Source organism: Embiotoca jacksoni, unplaced genomic scaffold (assembly GCF_022577435.1).
Source record: "Embiotoca jacksoni isolate LCO1_2020_lvr unplaced genomic scaffold, fEmbJac1.0.p SCAF_32, whole genome shotgun sequence".
Taxonomy (NCBI): Eukaryota; Metazoa; Chordata; class Actinopteri; family Embiotocidae; genus Embiotoca; species Embiotoca jacksoni.
Genome location: NW_027185384.1, coordinates 4,147,832 through 4,167,141, shown reverse-complemented (window position 1 = coordinate 4,167,141; position 19,310 = coordinate 4,147,832). Strand labels below are relative to the sequence as shown.

The 19,310-nt window shown below is 40.6% G+C and overlaps 1 protein-coding gene across 1 annotated transcript in view; it reads right to left on the bottom strand.

Annotated features, from left to right (window-relative positions):
* The window catches only part of plxna4 (plexin A4), a 231,034-nt gene that overhangs the window by 54,222 nt on the left and 157,502 nt on the right, over positions 1 to 19,310 (bottom strand). The window contains exons 6-9 of the mRNA XM_069164965.1: positions 11,042 to 11,165; positions 7,237 to 7,390; positions 4,585 to 4,684; positions 4,100 to 4,214 (exon numbers count right to left, since the gene is read on the bottom strand). Coding sequence (XP_069021066.1) covers positions 4,100 to 4,214; positions 4,585 to 4,684; positions 7,237 to 7,390; positions 11,042 to 11,165 — 493 coding nt within the window. The remainder of the gene's footprint in view (positions 1 to 4,099; positions 4,215 to 4,584; positions 4,685 to 7,236; positions 7,391 to 11,041; positions 11,166 to 19,310) is intronic.

Genomic DNA, 19,310 nt, shown 5'->3' with positions numbered 1-19,310 from the left:
TGGCTAGCTTTTTCACACGATGAAGTAAGTTTGATGTTACACGTGCCTGTAAAGCTGTGAACTTCACTGAAAGTCTTACAGTCATATAATGAAGGACTTGCCATAAAGCACCTGACAAATAAAAGTACCTGTCAATAGCATGACTCATCATTCCCACATAATAAGCTCTGACTCCTGAAAAACTAAGTTGGCACCTCTTTTTTTGTTTCTATATAATTATCCTTTATTCTTCCTCTCTCCATCGCTGACTCATTGTTTTGTCTGACTTCACCTCTGATTCTTAGTCATGCTCATTGCTTTGTCCCTCCTTCATTTATATCTATCCAAAGGCAGCCTGTGTTGTTCGTCCTATCTAGCTCACTGACCCTTCTCATTTCTCTTATCAACTGGCTCACTGATTCTCACCCCCCCCCCCCCCCCCCCATCCTCCCTCCCTCCTTCCTGACTCCTTTTATTCTTGGGACCTACTTAGATTGGATAATTAGAGGCTGGTGGGAGGTGTGAAGGGTGGAGATAGGGAAAGTGACAGAGAGTAGGAAGCAGAATGGGAACTGTGAATGTAAAAGCCCTTGGCATAGTTTGAAGCTAAGGAGGGAGGGGGGGTGAGGGCGGAAGAGAGGGAGAGAGAGAGGCCCATAATTATAGCAGTGTAAGGTGTGAAGATGAAGTGGATCTTAGGTTTTTACACACACACACACACGCGCACACGCGCACACACACACACACACACACACACACACACACACACACACACACACACACACACACACACACACACACACACACACACACGCACACGCCTTCCACACAACTTACGAAGAGCCCCACTTAACAAGCCTCTGTTTTAACATACCCAACAGAGCCTCGAGCAAAGACACTCTCCTGCTGTCCCACTCTCCATCCCTGCTGCTCCTCACCTTTGTTTCTATACCACCATTTTACTCTCCATCTCAAATATTTTCCAAATAACGTTTCACCGGATACTTCTTTTCCCCAGCCATTCTTTAGTTTCCCACCCTGCCTTTGTGCCCTTTTTCTTAAAGGGACATTGTGATTAATTATAACTTTCTAGTTCTGACTTTATTTTAAGGTAAGATCAAAAGTTAGTTCACCTTAAACGTTGGTCATAATCAATCAAAAGAATGGAAAAGTCTGTGAATTTACTACTATCATAGGAACAGTAGTCAGTCGGTGAACTCTTGACAGTGTGAGTGATCATTTCCCTGTTTGCTAATTCCAAATAAATTGATCTAACCCAGGAGGGGGATGTTTAAAGCCTGTATGATTATCTGGCTGTTCGTGTTTCTGTCTCTATGGGGCCTTTTTGTCATTGCTGTGTTTTCTGATGTAAGCTCTTTAATCTTTCACTTTCAGCACCTTTTTGTCATTTTCTTCCAACTTTGTTTCATTTGCTTTCATCTCCAATTTTCCAATATCCTTTTTTCTCTCTTTACTCTGCGAATACTCAACTGAGTCCTCGACAGTCAGTGCCTGCACATGACATTGATCTGTCTATGAATCGAACCAAAGCACCACTCCCTACTATTTCTGTCTAATATTGGCAGCCGACAGCTATTACCATTGGCATTTAGCTTCTTTAATAAAATTATCCTGATCACTTGATCAATAAGTTCCGGGTAAATAAACTCCGCAACATTGATCACTATAGTACAGTTAAGACGTAAGCAACACAAGGACACAATCATGCAGCAATGTGCAAGGAGGCAGTGATATGTATTCAGTAGCATTAATATTTCTATGAGTTTTGTATCTCCCTACCAGCTGAATATATTAGGGAAAGGGTTGGCAGCAGCTCAGGATATGAACATGCTGTGTTGTAGACTGGAAAAGAAGAAAGGGAAATATCCTCCTGTGGTTTTCATCAGACAAAGAGAACAGGAAGTGTCCCCAGTTTCATCAGTTTCTTTAGGGGAGACTATGCGTGTTCTTTAGGGATGGGGGTGCAGTCTTAAATACAGCTAAATATGCAGGTAAACAAAGCACAACCTACTCATTAATGCGACAGTAGTGGACAAGAATAACTAGTGGCTTTCTTCAGTGTAACTAAATGAGGCTGTATGCATGTTCTTTGTCAGCGAGGCTCAATCAGACTGGCTCAGTCCTTGAGATGTGTGGAGGGCAAACAGGGACGTGGCCTTGGTTAATGTGCCAACAGGCAAACGTCTGATCCGTGTGCCCATATCATTGCTGGCATGAATAAAAAGGCACCCACTGTACACCCAGGCCCTGGCTTTAACTCTGTCCTGCGATGCATACTAACAACAAGCTCAACCAGTAGGGAGATTTGCCTGGCCTCATTCATTAGCATAGAGTTAAGGGATTATTCAGATCACTGCCTGAAATCCCTTAATTGTAATAGTACACAAAAATTCATCTGCAGCAAAAAGAGGCCATCCCATTCCACAGAGCAAAGTTGACTTGTTGCCCTTTTTTCAAATTTGGGAATGCTTCTTTGGGATGGCTGTGTGTGTGCATGTTATTAAGCTTGTGTGTCTAAATTATAAATTCAAAACAGCAACCAAAAATCTGGCAGCAAATACATGACCCTGGATTGAAGGGGTTAATTAAAAGCAAATTAAAAGTCATTAAGCCTTCAAAACACCTGCTTTTTCCGAAACATGTAAAAAAAAAAAAGAAAAAAAAAGGATGTCATTAATGTGTTAATACCAAATCCCCCCTCGCTTTTATTTAGGATTTTCTTTCAGACAGCAACACAATAGGAGAGGATTCACACATTATTATCCAGAGTCAATATTGACCACCAGCGCCCAAGCTAATTGGAAAAGTAAACCTGCAAAGATTCATGCGTGGGTCTAACTAAGCAGAAGGTTCTGAAGGATAATGGAAATGGTGGAAAAAGAAAATAATATCGTCTGTGCAGGTTGAATGGCTTGGGGGAAACATGGGAGGAATAACACAATTGAGAGCAGACTGCTCATCAAAGGAGGCAATCTGGCTAAGCTTGTCCCTGCCCGTCGTGCGGCGTCTGCCAACCCAGACATGAGCACTAGTGATCTTCATCATAGCTCACCTCAGGCTAGGATTAACAGGCCACTAACTCCCTGTAAAACCCTCCCCCTGAAAGCCACAGTGAATTGGCAGTGTACAAGCAGGCAAAAACTGCAGACAGATAACCACACACACACACACACACACACACATATATATATATATATATATATATATGGTACATATATGCATAAATATAAATAGAAGAATGCAAACACCCAAACATGCTGTACCTACAACCCCACAACACAGCATAGACACTAACCTGCTTGGTTTGCCCTAAAGGCTACTACTGTTGCAGTGACTCTAAATCAGAGTGAACCTCCTCGTCGGATGGGGAGTGGCTAGGTTGGGGGCATTTACTGAATGTTCCCCCATCCAGCGAGTGCCTTGTCCTCTGCAGCAGAGCAGCCTAATTACAGTGGGCTCTGCTTCGACGGGAGTAGAACTGGCTGCCAATACTATTGATAATTCACACAGACTAAGCTGTCGCAGCGAATAGGGATGGGCCAGTGGAAATGACTCAGTTTTATTAGCTTCCACTGCCCTTTGATGTGCAGTCAAGAGCGAGACATGCCAAGAGACTCATGCCAAATGGAAGCACTACAGCTGAAAGGTGTCTCAATCCTTTTAACATAACTCTTTTTGCATGCAAAACCTCGAACGACAGCTATTAGTCTCCCATAGTCAAACATTTCCCCTCAATTTTTTTCACCATGTTTTATAACTTTGCTGGCTCAATATGAAGAGGCTGGATGGAGCTGGGCAGCAATAAAAAAAACTACGGGGATTTGTAGACATTGTCTACATGGGCTACATTTTGACAGTTTTTAAATCTATAGGCAGAGGGACTGCTAGAAAATTTGGGCCCCTTGACAACAGCTCAACAACAAGTTTAACATAAAAAAAAAAAAAAAAAAAAACACTCCCACAATCCCTGCCTTGTTCGAGAGCCTTGTCTAGGTCTGGCATGAGTTTCCCTCCTTAGTGCACAGCGGTCTACAAAGGGACTTGATGTCTGAGCAGCTTGGAAACAACACAGAAACCTCAGCCCTTGTTTAGGACTCACCTCAGGCTTCTTGACTCGTCCCTCCTGGAAGGAACATGTGCGAGGGTCGTGGGTGCAGTCATGTCTGTATTTACACCAGTGGCACTGGTAGGGACTGCTCACACATGACAGACACCTGAAAGGAGAGCAGAGTAGAGTCTTGAATTAGCACTGAACTGCAGCAAATACACTGAAAAACTAAAGCTCAACAGGCCCTCTTATTTATTTATACAACACAATTTCAACATCTGAAGAATCAATGTCAGTTTTTTTTCATCAATATGAAGGATTAGAATTACGACAAGCTACCTACTAGCAAGTTCCAACTTTAAATGCCAAGAGAGAGACACACACACAAATTGACTACAAATACTGCAAGCCTTGACCAATCTGGTGAAATATTTACTTCTGGCACTCAGAAATTGGTACATGGAAAAAGTAAATTACACATTGTTGAATACTTTGATTGAGGTGCATTTTAAAGCTGTGAGTAGAGACAGACTTACGACTTGTGCACGCTACAGTTGTAGAAGACAAAACTTGTGTTTGCAAATGCCAGGCCTGTCTCTTTGGACTTGAGATAGAGCTGAACAATCTGGTGGTCACCTACAGAAAACAGATCACAGTAATAAAAAAAAAAAATTGCAGTTTGATTTACAGAGAGACAGGATGTTCTGTACTCCCATAAAAAAAGCAAGAAAAAGACAAAAAGAATAAGAACAGAAGCAAGAATTGCTTTTGTTCCAGTGCACATTTACTAAACCCATTACTGACAGTTTCATTCAACTCTTGAAACAAATAGGGGAAACAAAAACAGTATTATAATGGTAATGGTAACATGTCACAGCTACTTTTCTGGCATAAGCAGTGAGTAGACACGTTTAAAGAGCCCTGACTTGTATAATAATGATTTCATTCACTTATTCAAAAACCCCTTTTCAGTGTCGAGTCACGTTAGTTTTTCCCAGAAGGAGAGGATGACTGCACTTCTTAGAGCCACAAGTGATCAGCTTGTTGCACTGGTAAAGGCAGTATCTTGAGAGAGAGGGAGAGTAGAAGGGCTTTGTTGGGTTAAGTCTTCCTATTCCAGTCGTCTTACAAGAAACAAAAGTTGGTGCACACAAATTTCCCTTGGGATGTACAATATTCCCCCAGAAAAGTCTTTGAGGGTGTCTTTGACAAGGTAAAGGGAGAAGATGAAACATAAACCGTGTGTGTGTGTGTGTGTGTGTGTGTGTGTGTGTGTGTGTGTGTGTGTGTGTGTGTGTGTGTGTGTGTGTGTACAAGCTTGCGCCTCCCTCATCTGTATTTGGTGTGTCCTTTTGTCTGGCACTAATGAAGGAGTTCATGTTTAATTCAACAGCACATCCACACATATAACTGCTCTACCTCTCTGCACTACCTACGTACCTCTCTTTCTCTCATCCCCACTCTATCTCTACACACAGGTCTCTTCACTTCCTTCCACACTGCGACTCCTTCTTCTCCCCTGTGTCTCCCTCCATCTCGCCAACAAAGAAGGAATCATTCATCAATCACAGCAAAGCACCGCTGACAGCGGATCTGTCCTAATTAGGCCACCTAAATGTTACCTTGAAGCCTGCTAACACTATCTATCCCTCCCTCTCTCTTCACTCCATCCGTCGCTTTCCCTTCTCTCTCTTTCAACCAAGCTGAGACTAATGAGTACTGGTAAAAATGGAAGATAAAAGATTCAAATATGTGAAAGATTTTTCTCCTCCTACAACAAGAAAATCGTGTGTGTTTGGGGATGTTTGAAATACGCAAAAATTAAGGAGAAATGCCGTATGCCTCATTCATGCGTGTCTCAGATTACATATTTACACATCTATGTTTGCATGACTGAAATATTACTAGCTTTACATGTGGCTGACATGGCAAACACTAAACAAATGTTTTTTTAATTCCCCAAAGCACCCTCAGGCTCACTGTCAGCTGCACATCTGTACATATGTGCAGTCTGATTGTAGATTACTTTATTGTAACGGTCTAATGTGTTTGTTTATGACCGTGTATGTGTGCGAAATTCTTCTGCTCTTGTGGGCGCACTGAATTAATGAAGGGAAATGTGAATATATGTGTCTGTGTGTGTGTGTGTGTACAGCCAAGACCAAAAAGGTCTCACTCGCAGGTTTTTGCTTTTGAATTTAATATCTAACCAACAGACAGATTACATTTTTGAAAATGACACGTGCAGTTGTGCATACCATGTTCTTTAGAGCTCACACATCAGTAGTCTAAAAATCACCTGATCATTACTTGGAATGTAAATTTTTAATATCATTGATAGATCCCCATCTTTTTCTGCTTTTTTAAAGAAAATATGGAAAAATTGCATTTTCATTATCTCTACACGAGGCCACATAAGGGCGGGTGGTGAAGGATTGACTGCCTGCAGACAGAACATTCCCAGATGGGAGCTTTGTTCAATTAGACAACGCTTTGCCAACCCCAGAGAGGGGAGGTGAGGAGCAGGGGAAATAAAAGAGAAAAATAAAAATATCTTCCATTCTTTGTGTGTGAATGAATATTGGTAGAAATGTTTCAACTGTTTGTCTCTCACAAGCAATGGAAATGGTGACACCGTCTGTGGGAACTCTCTAATCTCCTGGCTCGATGTTAGTTGAAACGCTGTAGTAGGAACACTTGACTGTGCAGCTTGATATTCTCCTTTTTGCACTGAGTTTAACTGGGGTCCCATCACGTTGAGGGAGGGAGGTAAATAAATACCACAGCAGACTAATGACTAATGTTCATTCAATTACTAAACATGTCCTAAGGCAGTGCTCCAAGGCCTGCTGAGTAACTGAAGGCAACCAGAAAACAAAAATTCATAGAACACTCGTTGCCCTAGGAGTAGCATACTTCTGACTGAAGGGGAAACATCCAGATGATTGTGTGCCTCCTTGACAGATGAGCATGTTTGTATTCAACATGTTCTCTAATGTAGACAACTAGCTGATTCCTGATATTATCAGCTTGTACCCTCCAGATCACAGGCTCTAATTCCATATACAGAGACATGTTCTGCATATGTTCATAATTCAAACATCAAAAAGCCCAAACTGTGACATGCACCACTTGATTGTGTGGAATATTTAAAGTTCTGATCAATTTGTTTCTTTTAGACATTTCACCTTTGTCAACGATAATGCGTGGCATTTCCTTCTCAGCAGGGGAGAAGCACTTAATCCGGTTTCCCTCCACCAAGCCGTTCATCTCAGCCAGGTCCTGGAAGGTACAGTTGACACCTGCAGAAAGCTCCGGGACATTATGGGCTTCCAACACCAACTGCAGAAGAGAAATATAGAGAAGTGTGTTACAAGCTGACAGTATTCTATAAAATATTAATCTATACTATATATTTGATGAACAGCAATTGCATGGACTGATGTAATAAACATAATATGAAAGTGATTAGTAGCTGATAGCACCAGCTACAGATAATGAAGATATGGAGGATTCAGTTAAGTTTCAATGGCTTCATATAAACAACAGCAGATAATCACACTGTGAAAATGATTCATCAGTTTAAAATACTAGTGATGAAGCATGCATTTTGTAATTTCTCCTGTGGTCAGAGACAAATAAGTTCGATATGTGCCCCAACTGTTGTTTGGCTACAGTGCTGACACATCTGAGACCTTCAGATCAGTTTTGGAGCCAATATGTTCTTCAAATGTGACTGAAACCCAATATTGCTGAGGAGAGGAACAGCTGCAAGTTCTGTGCAGAGTAAAGATCCATCTGCAGCATGGTCAGCGGCCAGAGGAGCCACTGGGGGATTCTTGAATGAAGCATCAGATGCATATCCTGGCCAGATGTCCAAACAACATCAAAACACTCGGCTGCAGAGATACATAGATTGACTTCAAACTGAAATCAGAGCCACCTTAACAGGCCATTTCTGATGGCCACAAGCACTACTACCTTCCCAGCAACCTCCCATAATGCTTTGTGGCATATATGAGCTGGAGGGATTTCACATTCTGTCCCGACTCTGTGGCTCTAGTGCAACGTGTTCGGAGGATGAAGTGAAAGAAATGACACAAGCACAAAGTATGGAGCGAGGAGGAGATGGCAGAAATGAAGTACATTATGAAAAGAGGTTAGAGGAGGAAAAATAGTAGGAGGACTGAGGTGAACACATGCGGCAGTGAACAATTAAAGAGAGGAGAAAGGTTCAAGCACACAGACTGCTGGACAGCGAGGGAAAAGAGGACTCTTTAGGAAATAAAGAATGCAAATTTCCCCACTTGATTTGAAACTGCTGTGTAAGCTCTCTGTACCTCAGGGGGAAAAAAAACAGTTTCAGGTGAAGCAGAAGGACAAAAGAAGAACAAAAAAACTGTCCTTGAATAAAAGGAGAAGAAAAAAACAGGTCTGTGGAGGCAGGTGGAGTAGGGTCAAGACCAAAATATACATATTGATGGGAACTGTGTCTGCAAATGGGCCCTGGTCTAAGCATTGATTCGCGGCATGGCTCGCCATACACTTGTGATGTGACGCTGAAAGCTGCCTCAGCGACAGAGAAGGGCTGACCTGCACTGTTTTTATATTGCTGTTTAATAAAAAGGAGACAGAGCTGTTGTGAACAGATACATAGCATCCCACATAAAATAGAAGTGCATGACTGGGCTTCAATCTCTTACACACACTCTCCCTTCTCACCTTCTACATCTCTCGCTTTTATTTATTTTTCCTTTTAAAAGAAGGCAATGCAGCCAGACCAAGAGCTTCCTCAATTACATTTCGAGTAGTCACAGATAAGCCCAGCCACAGCACAGCCACATAAATATGAAAATAACATACTTGAGTTAACTGAAACATCCACCACACATACAGCACAAATGGCCTCCTGTCATTTCTAAAACACGAAGTCTGCTGCTGGGAGTATGTGATGCTGTTAATGTTGCCATGGTGAAAAAAATATTCCAGCTGCATAGACAATTTATTCAAAAGCACTCAGATGCCACAAAAGGCAGGAGATACAAATATTTTGACTTGAACTTTATATTATTTTACATTAAGTATAATAAAGTAAGTCCTAAGTTAACAAATGCCATTGCCGATAATTTATTGTAATGTATAAAATCATACTAATGACATATGAGAACATTTTTCTATTTTTGGTTAGAACTCGTATAGGTTTTGTAGTGACGCATACAGAAATAATTCCTACTGGAGCTTACAGAATACAAGAAGAAACTTTTTATGAACGACCAGAGAGAATTACAAGTCAAAGAAAATAATGGCCTTTTCTAGAATGGGCACGACTTCAGTGTCCTTGTTTTTCTCACGAATTCCTGTGCTTTATCTTCCCAAACAAATATTTAATAATACAAAGGTCAAGGAGGAGTCCCTGACTGTCTGCCAGAGGCCTCTGCCCGGCATTTAGCTGGATGGGATATGTGCGGCAGAAAGGTTAAACACTCTAAAGACTCAGGCTTGGGCAACATCACACACACACACACACACACGCACGCACACACACACACACACACACACACACACACACACACACACACACACACACACACACACACACACACACACACACACACACACACACACACACACACAAATATCATTAGAGTGATGCAGAGGTGCACCTCTGAAAACCAACAGCTCACATGTGACCCTCTGAGCTGCACAGATGGAGTCATTCTGGCTTGACTTTAGAAAATTAAATTGCATATTTATGCACTTACTTGAACTATAAGATTCAAAACCATTTCCAAACAACCATTAAACAGGAAATGGAATTGAAATGTGACATTCAGTGTTACTACCTTTAAAACGATCTATTTCTCAACACACTAAGGTTCAATAGAGAAATATAGCAAGCCCTCAGAGGTATACAGTAGTACAATGTATTTAGGTCATGTCAATCTTCTCCTGAACCTACGATACAATCATACAGTTACAAATATTAGAAGTCATTTGTTCCTGTCACAATAATAATAATTAAAAAAAAAAAAACAGCAAATCAAAAGAGGACTTTGGACGGGGTGAGAGCTGATGTAGTACAAACGGATACAGTGAGGAAACTCATGGTTCTATTTGAATGATTTCAATCAAATTGACAAACAATGTGTATCACATTCTCCTTATGAGTCCAAACGAGTCCAATGAGTTACAAAACTACAATGAAAACAATAATCCAAGTACTTGTCGTTCTCCAGCTCCTGCAGAGATATATTTTTGTAAGAATATATCGCCACTCCTTGTACACTAATCAATACACTTAAACAATCAAAAACAATTCAGACTCTTTAAATCTGGCAGCAGTTTTAGAATGAAATGCCCAGGGCGAAAAGTGCGGCATTTAGCTGCCAACAATCACAATAAACACAGCTGAGCCAAACTCTATGCTGTTAATGATTGTTGACATTTGCTGGGAGACGATTTCACTGGACAGGGCTGTAAGTTGTGAGGTCAGGATTTGAAGGATGCATGCTGGCAGGCAGTAAAATGATACGAAGCAGGATTATAGAGTTAACACTGGCCACTAATCAGTATTTAGAGCATAATTACATCGTATTACAAATTATGCTTGAGTGTGATATTGTCAATCTGCCAGACAAGATTTTCTCACTAGCAACATATTCAGCTATTCTCACTGTTTATTGCAACGTGGCACCACTGAACCAAATGCTTAAAGTCTCTTCTTTTACTGATAGAAAAATATACTGATTGACAAGTAATTAAAATTTTAGCACATTTTATATTCCAAGTGGCACAAGAAAGAAACATAGTCAGTTAATGACAAGACGTTTTAGGACATCTGAACGGAAAAGCAGCACCAGTATTGTTTGACGGATGAAGAATATGTAACTGTGATGGGCTAGCCATAATATGGCAAACATTGTGCCTTTCAAACCTCAAAACAATTATTTTTTTTCCCAGTAAATATGATGCAGTGTGTTTTCATCCACTCACCGTGACACTAAACTGGGACACTGATATGTTGTTCGGATGGACACTGAGTCGCACACACTGCTTGATGTCCGATGCAAAGCGCCGGGGCTCTGATGAACGCTCACATTTCTCCTTTCTGGCGCACCTGCAAAAAACACAAGAGGGGGCGTTATTCACGGATGACAAATACAAACATGCGCGTGCACACATACATGCGCACGGTAACCTGATCAGGGCTTACCCCTTTCCACTTGTTGGCATCTGGGAACGGGGGAATGTCCCAGCCCTCCCTGACAGGTGGCGTTACACACATTTATCATATTTCCTCTCTGGCGGTGTACCAGCTACAGTGGTCAGTGAATAGGAGCGCAGTCACCACTGGGGTGGGAGCAGTTGCATTTAAAACAATGGCTGCTCTATACGTGGAAGTGGAGCCGGCCCACTGGGAAAGAGGTAGGCCCTTCTTTGTAACGCCGTCTTAATGACTGGCATTCATGGGCAATGCTAAATGCAGGTGGAGATGTGGATGTTGGTGGGGGGTAGGATGGATTACTCACTCTCTTAATACCAGACCAGGTGGTCTAATCCAGTCCATTACAGTGGTTGGGGGAGTTGGACGACTGGACCCTTTGTGCTGTAAAATGAATTTACTGACTCCTGTTCCAAATACCATCCCTTGATAGACTGCAGCTATTGTTGCAGCTATTCTCCATAGCTGCAACATCTGACTGTGTTTGTAAGTGAAGGTGTATGAGAACTGCAATTCATTCCGGCCAACAACCTTGTTTTAACATGAAATATTCCAGCTGACAAAAAACAGATGAAGTCTTATATTGTTGATAAATATATGCTTGGTGAGAAATTCTGTGAGAAATATACCAGCCCAAACGCTGTTATAACCTCAACCTTCTTCTCCACGCACACACCAACTTGCTCTCATCTAATCCCCTCATAAACGTATTCAAGTTTAATCCCCTATTGATTTAAACAAAAACTTGCTGTGCAATTAACAACCTGGCAAATCCACATAGTGCCCTAAAACTCCTTTAGAGCAATAAAAGCCTGAAAAGAAAGGAAGAGGTCATAATGAACGAATGAAAGAAAGACTTTCGAGGTGGTTGACGTCTGAGATACAGTAATACCTTATTCATAAAGAAGCTTTTTCTCCTGAATTGGAGAGATTGAAGGAGGGTGGGTTTTGACCTGACATGAGTATTGTAAAGTTAAGCGGCCTAACGTGCTGCAAAGAAGACAGACATAAAGAAGACGAAAAGGAATAATCTGTTTGAGAGAGGGCGCGAACAGGAGGAGGGGTAAAGAGTGCAGGAAAGAGAGAGAGGAAAAGAAAGCAAAAGAGGAGCACGATTTAAAGGAATGCAACCATTGTTGGCTTTCTGTGAAGCTTTCCCTGCTAAGCCGGTTTGAGTAGGGGTTTAATCGCTTCAGGTTCCTTTGTGCTTTTCTATCACTGCTGTCTGCGCCTCCTTTTCTAGCACTGATTTAATAAGACCACATCATATAAGTAGCCCTTAGGCAAACAGCACGCATAGAAAACCCACAAATCCACATGTTCACCTATATATAGGTGATATATGTATGTATATATATATATATACATATATATATATATATATATACACACACACACACACATACAATAAACATATACATTCAGTTTAAAAACCCCCGATGCTTCAACAGAAATTGTGTGTCATTACTTCCCGTACATGTGTTTCTTTTTGTGAATGTGTGTGTAATGATTTTCTCTTTGATTGAGTAGAAAAACCTCAAATTTCATGGAAAAATGAAAATGAAAAGCTGTGTTGCACTACCAGCGTTAACTGGCACAATCAGTGAGTGAATCATCACAATGTGCGACTGAGTCATATGAAAAAAGGAAAAAACAGCAACTAGCAGTTTAAATCTCTCCATTAATTCATCCATCTCTATCTTTCACTATCTCTCTCTTTCTTTCTCTCGCTCTCTCTCTGACGCACACAATTACAGTAAATATGCATCTAAATGCTGTTGATTGAAATGCGGGGAATGCTGGGGTGTTGATATCAGGTCATAAGACACGTTGATATAAGGGAAATACAAGGGGCCAAATATTAGACATGATAACAATAAATTAATATGAAACCAATAGTAAATGAATGAGGCCTGCAGCTGCACTCAGATTAGCTTTATCTGAACGCTTACATATGAGACCTGAAGTGTGCATAGGCAGAGAGTCTTCAAGAAAAAGCCTTCGGTCATGATTGATAACATTTCTCAACTGCTGCCATTGTGTGAATGAGATGCAATTTTGACATGGCACTTCAACCATAGATCCTTTAGAATATCTGTCGCAAGACTTGTTGCTTTAGAACTTAAAGGAATGGATTGTTAGACGTTTTACAGCTGGCACATACTTGTTGTTCATTAACTGCACATGATATAATATACTACTATAAGGTTAGTTAAATCAAAGCAAACCTGACAGAAATCCCAAGTAGTATTTTGATTCATGAGGGATGGGTTGAGGGTTGATAAATGTTTGCTCTGTCTTGCTGAGCTTTAAATGACCCAGGTTTATGACATCATTTCTGTGAGACGCCAGCAGCTGCAAATAACGGCGGGGAACAGAAGTATAGTGATGCAGGAAACCAGCAGCAGACCAGGAAGTGGCAGACTTATTAATGTCGATCTCATAGCAAATAACATTTTTAGGTTTTTAGAGCAGCATTTTTATGTGTGTGAGTCACTTTGTTAAAAGGTTTATGAGAAATAATCAATTTTGCCAAGATTTGCAGGCCACAGGTTTTATCATCTGCAGAGATTTATTACGTATCTTAATATATTTACAAGACAACAAGACATAATGAGGCAGTGGAAGTGGATGAGTGCACCAACAAGACCTGGCATAGCTGGACTGGGGCCTGCTAATACATTATCATTAGAGAACTTAGATCACTCTGCTCTAAAAAGTGGACATAGGGCTATTTGTTTGGCTTGTTATGCAGATTTGTCGTAAATATGGACATTTTCTTGAAAAACAAACACCCGAACTATACTATATTTGGACTGGATGTTGGATCCATTCTGTAAGAGTATTATCTTCTTAATAAGGACTTCTGGTAGACTTCCTTAATAACTTTCAGTGAGTCAAATCTGTGATTGTCTACACTATTATGCCATCATTCCACGGTGTTCGCTCCTCTCTGTGCTGCTGTTATTACAGATATATCTGAGCTTCCGAGTCCCCTCACTTCGTGTTCATGGACTCGCCTCTTTTATCAATTTGTTCATGGGAAATGCTGTTCATTGAAATATAAATATAGAATAAACAATGACGATGGATTGTTTTTCAAAACACTAACTTCCTTTTTTAGTCATATGAACCAAACCACACAATGTACTGCTCTGTCACAAGTCAGGATTTTTTTTTTTATCTTTAATGCCAATATCTTTGAATTCAGCTTTCTTACTTCTGGAACACCACGTGGAGGTTCTGATTTCACTTTGGCTCTCGATAGCCCTGCCGGGACTGTAACTTTGTTCTTCTCAGAGTCAGAAGGTCACAGACTTGCCAACATGTTAGTGGGTGACCAGTTAACAGATATGCCTTTTTCTTTCACAAGTGGTCTACCATTCTGACTGAATCACTCACCAAAGTGTAGTACAGCTACAGCTATTGATTTGGATTGTGTCCACGCCACTGTGGAGGAGAATTTATGTGGCCACTCAGGCTGACTTGGGGCTTCATTGACGTTGAGGATAATGCAGCACATACTTTAACTGATGTAAGAGGTGGGCATTATCAGAGCAAAGCACTGGATAATTGTTTTCAATTACTATCCACACAGACCTTGAAAGAAAAAAGAGATTGCATCATTTGTAACAATATGTAACAATCGCACCCTTTGTAAACATCAAAGAATAGACTATTTAAAGAACCCCACACATCAAAGCGATTTAGATTTCATGAACAGCCTGACTCAGGCTATCTTTTTTTTGTGGAGAATTAGACGTCCAACATCTATTCATTTGCTCAGTAAACACTGCTGTTGTGTGGAGCTGTTTGACTGACTGGCAATGACACATTATGAGAGAGCAAGCTGAAAGGATTAGATGGGCCCTGAATGGAAACTAATCTGCACTCTTGTTTCTCCCAGCCTTTGATAAGGTGACACAATTAGAGAGACCCTGACGAGAGGGCAGAGAATGATTTTTAGCCTTGGAAATTGTTGCTGACGAAGCCGTCACGGCCATTCAAAACTAGATGGTACTGTAGATAATATTTCAACTCTAAATATTTGTCATTAAGCTCTTTTGATAATTCAATTGCTGTACTATTCTGTACAGTATGTGCATACAGACCAAATAATATGCATAGTAAATACAAAGAATTATTGATTCAAATAGATCTAAGTTACTACAGGCCCTGTAACATGCATATGACTCCAAAAAAAATAACCTTTAACTTAAAGCAGGGACATCACTGACAACCATTAATTCTTTGATTCACAATTTGGGTTTGAAGTTTACGAGGGGACACACCAGAGGCCCAACAATACGATAGTATCATGATACAAAATTATTGTGATTTTAAATACTTTGCAATAAAATATATGTACCTTACATTAACTGCTAATCATGTCCTCAGATTAAACACAGAGACAACCTTCTTCAACATCTGTTTTATCTAAAAAAGTTATTTTTATCTCACTTGAATCATTTTTATTGAAGCAACATAGGATAGCCAGGAAAACTGACTAACACTGTCATAAATGTTGCATGCACCTGGCAAATGTGTTTTTGTATCTATATAGTAAGATATCCATAATTTGTTGGTGTATCAATAAAATATTGCCATGGGATATTATGCTGTTTGGATTTTTTCCCCAACCTTATTCTATTTGAAATGTGCACCAGTATTATGAGACATACACTGTAAAAACATTTTTCTGTGCAGATTGTTGGGAGAAACAGAACATCACAAAAAGAATATCGATTCAATATAACACAAAGCAACAACATTATAGTATTTTGAAGACAAGGGGCCAAAGCATAATTCCAAACTACTACTTTGAAACTAGTCGGGTATCAAAGGAGCGCAGGTTGCAGGTCTCAGGGGAGCATAGAGAAGGAATAAATTAAAGAGAGGGTGCAGATGCATCTGGCCATGTGAAACTTCAGGTGTAATGCATAACTAATGTAAGGCGTGGTGAAGGTCAAGCAGGCTGCGAAATGAAAGCTATTAAATTCTCAGAAAGCCGAGGTCCAGCCGTCCTTGGCTCTATCAAATAGTCATGTCAGGAAAACACACGCAAACGCACGTGAACACACACAGATGCACATACACTGAATACACAAGCATCAGGTATATAAGTGGCAAAGGGAAATATGTGTCTATTTGAGAGAAAGAGAATAAAACAAACTCCCCACAGTGAAAGTACAATAATTTTTTAAAGTAAAGCAAATCAATGCACAACAAATAGGCACCCTGTAGTCCAACTGAAACCCAATTACCATAGTACCCATGCATCATCAGACACCATATGGAATCCTATACATACTAATAGCCTCAGGCTGTATAAGTCACTGTAGAGCAGGAGCTGTGTCACAGAGACTCAGTCAAATGACACATCGACATTCAGGCTGGCTGCATCTCTCTCTCCCACATGTGACCAAACACACGTGAGCACAGTCGAACACACACAGGTGCCTCTTTCTGCTATCATTAAGAGTGGTGGTCCATGGAGCAGAAATCCGCATGAAGGGGCTGGTGAGAGAGTCATTACCTGGCCCACTGGCCATGACCCTGTTACTCCAGTTTGTGTGGACACACACATGCAGAAATGAACCCTCTCTCACACACACACACACACACACACACACACACACACACACACACACACACACGCGCACACACACACACACACACACACACACACACACACACACACACACACACACACACACACACACACACACACAATCTATGTCTTTAATAAGGCCCGAAGACACGAAAAGTGCAGAGTGGTTACCCGCAGTTGTAGAAATCTCTGAACTATCCCCTTTGCATAGTACTAAAGCAAGAACTCCAACTGAGCGGAAAATTATACGGTAACACCGCTACTGGGAGTTCACACAAGTATAAACCCATATGAGATAAATTCATCTTTTAATGTATACATATATAAAAACAGAGTGAGGCAGGGAGAGACCCTGATTTGATCAATGTTTCCTAACCGTTTGAACAAGTAATGGCTATTAGCAGTTATTATTTCCCAGAGACCCGAGTCACACACACACACACACACACACACACACACACACACACACACACACACACACACACACACACACACACACACACACACACACACACACACACAACTGCACTAGAACTAGGTGGTGATGGGCAGCGTCCGCCTGGGCATCTGTGCATCAATTAGCAGCTGTTTCTGTGTGCTGTAACTTCTAGTGCTGCTCAATTTTAGCAGCGGTCAAAAGCTGTGCCACGAACTTCCTTCATTTCTCTATCTCACTCACACATACCATCAAACAAACAGCCCCCTGGCAAAGGTATCTAAGGGTGGCACAGTTTTGCAGGCTTATTAGACTGTTTATCTAGCATATGTGGTGCCACCGCTGCCGCGGAAGATGCCATTATGCCGTGTTCTCTATATGAAACAGCTTTATCTGTCTGGCTCAAAGACATCTTGGTGTTTATGTGGGGGTGGGGGGTGGATGGGGACAAGTCACTAGCTTTTTATTAATTCTTTACCCAAGTTCTTATTGAATCATTTAAAAATAAGAATTTAAAAAAATCATCCAGCTAGCTGCACTATTTGTACATTTTATAATGTGCATCTTCTTTACTTTTAGTTGTTACTGGAAGGCCTTAGATTGCTCATTTGTTGTATTTGAAGATGACAACATTGAAGTAATGTGATAGCTTAGATGGGTTAAAATAGACAAAGGGTTTTAAAGCTACTATTGGAACATTTTCAAAACAGCTCACTCACTAGGCACTGACAGGGGAAAATTATATTTTACTACAGCAGTGCATCGATAGTGTTTCCAGAGGTGTTTGCAAATTTAACTCCCCTGTTTGACGATGTTTTTTTTTTTGCTGCCCTGAGGGTGATAGCACAGGGCTTTTTTCCTCCAATAGAATCTCAACAGCGCACTTGGCTTTTATTTTTTTTTTATCTGTATTGTATTATAATCCTCCATGTGTGCAGTCATAGACAGCAGCAAATTATACTATTGATCTGGGCGGTCAATATTCAGCTGGAGTTAAGGTGTTTTTATTAACAACCAAAAGGCAGTTTGTAAGTCTGAATAAGAGGACACATTGAAACCATGCTTATCATTTTCTATGGTTGTGATTAGAGCACTTACAGGTCTCTGAGGTGTGTGAATACTATGTATGATGGAGATACAAATGTATCTTATATTTTTGTTATCTTGTATTTTCGCTAACTAATATGAAAAAAAAAATAAAAAAAACGCATTTCTGACCAACATTTGCAGTAGCACTGGAATTATGATTATTCAGACTTGAGGACACTAAAAACAGCCAGGCACAGACTTCACACCTCTCAGACGTGGCGCTTAGGAAATGATCTTGCCTAATACATCTTCTTAACACTCTGTTATCAATATTTTCTTTGCCTGAAGATTTCCTTTCGCACAGTCTCACCCAAGAGCTTGTCTAGCCGCGTAGTCATAAATGGTTTTAAGTAGATAAAACACACTTAACATGGAAAATATCCACTAAGATTTCAAACAGAATAGAGAATAAGACCTTTTTTTTTTTTTTTTTTTTTTTTTGGAGAAAACCCCACTCTGTGTATGTAGCTGTCAGACTGAAGCTTAAGTCAGTGGCATGTCTGAAATTTGAATGACACTCATCATAAATAATATCTCAATATTAAACACAGCTCAAAGTTATCTAGCTTTTGGATTAATCTTTGATAAAAGCAGTTACACACTGATGTAACGCTAGGCTTGTATGAGTAATCTCACTGTCAATACTATCTGACATTACTGCTGAAACATCACTAGAGATTACTATTGGATTATATAACATGGTTATTATGATGTTACTATGCTGCTGTTGCTGCGGCAACGACTATGTGATGGGACATGTGAGGTGACGGGCCAGAGTACCTTCTCCCAGAGGGACGCTACGTCATAGTCAAGATGAGCCATAAACTCTGTGCGTGTTTACCCGCACATCCTCAACTGGAGTACCTGCTTCGGGAGTTTAATTTATGCTCTTCACCAGATGATT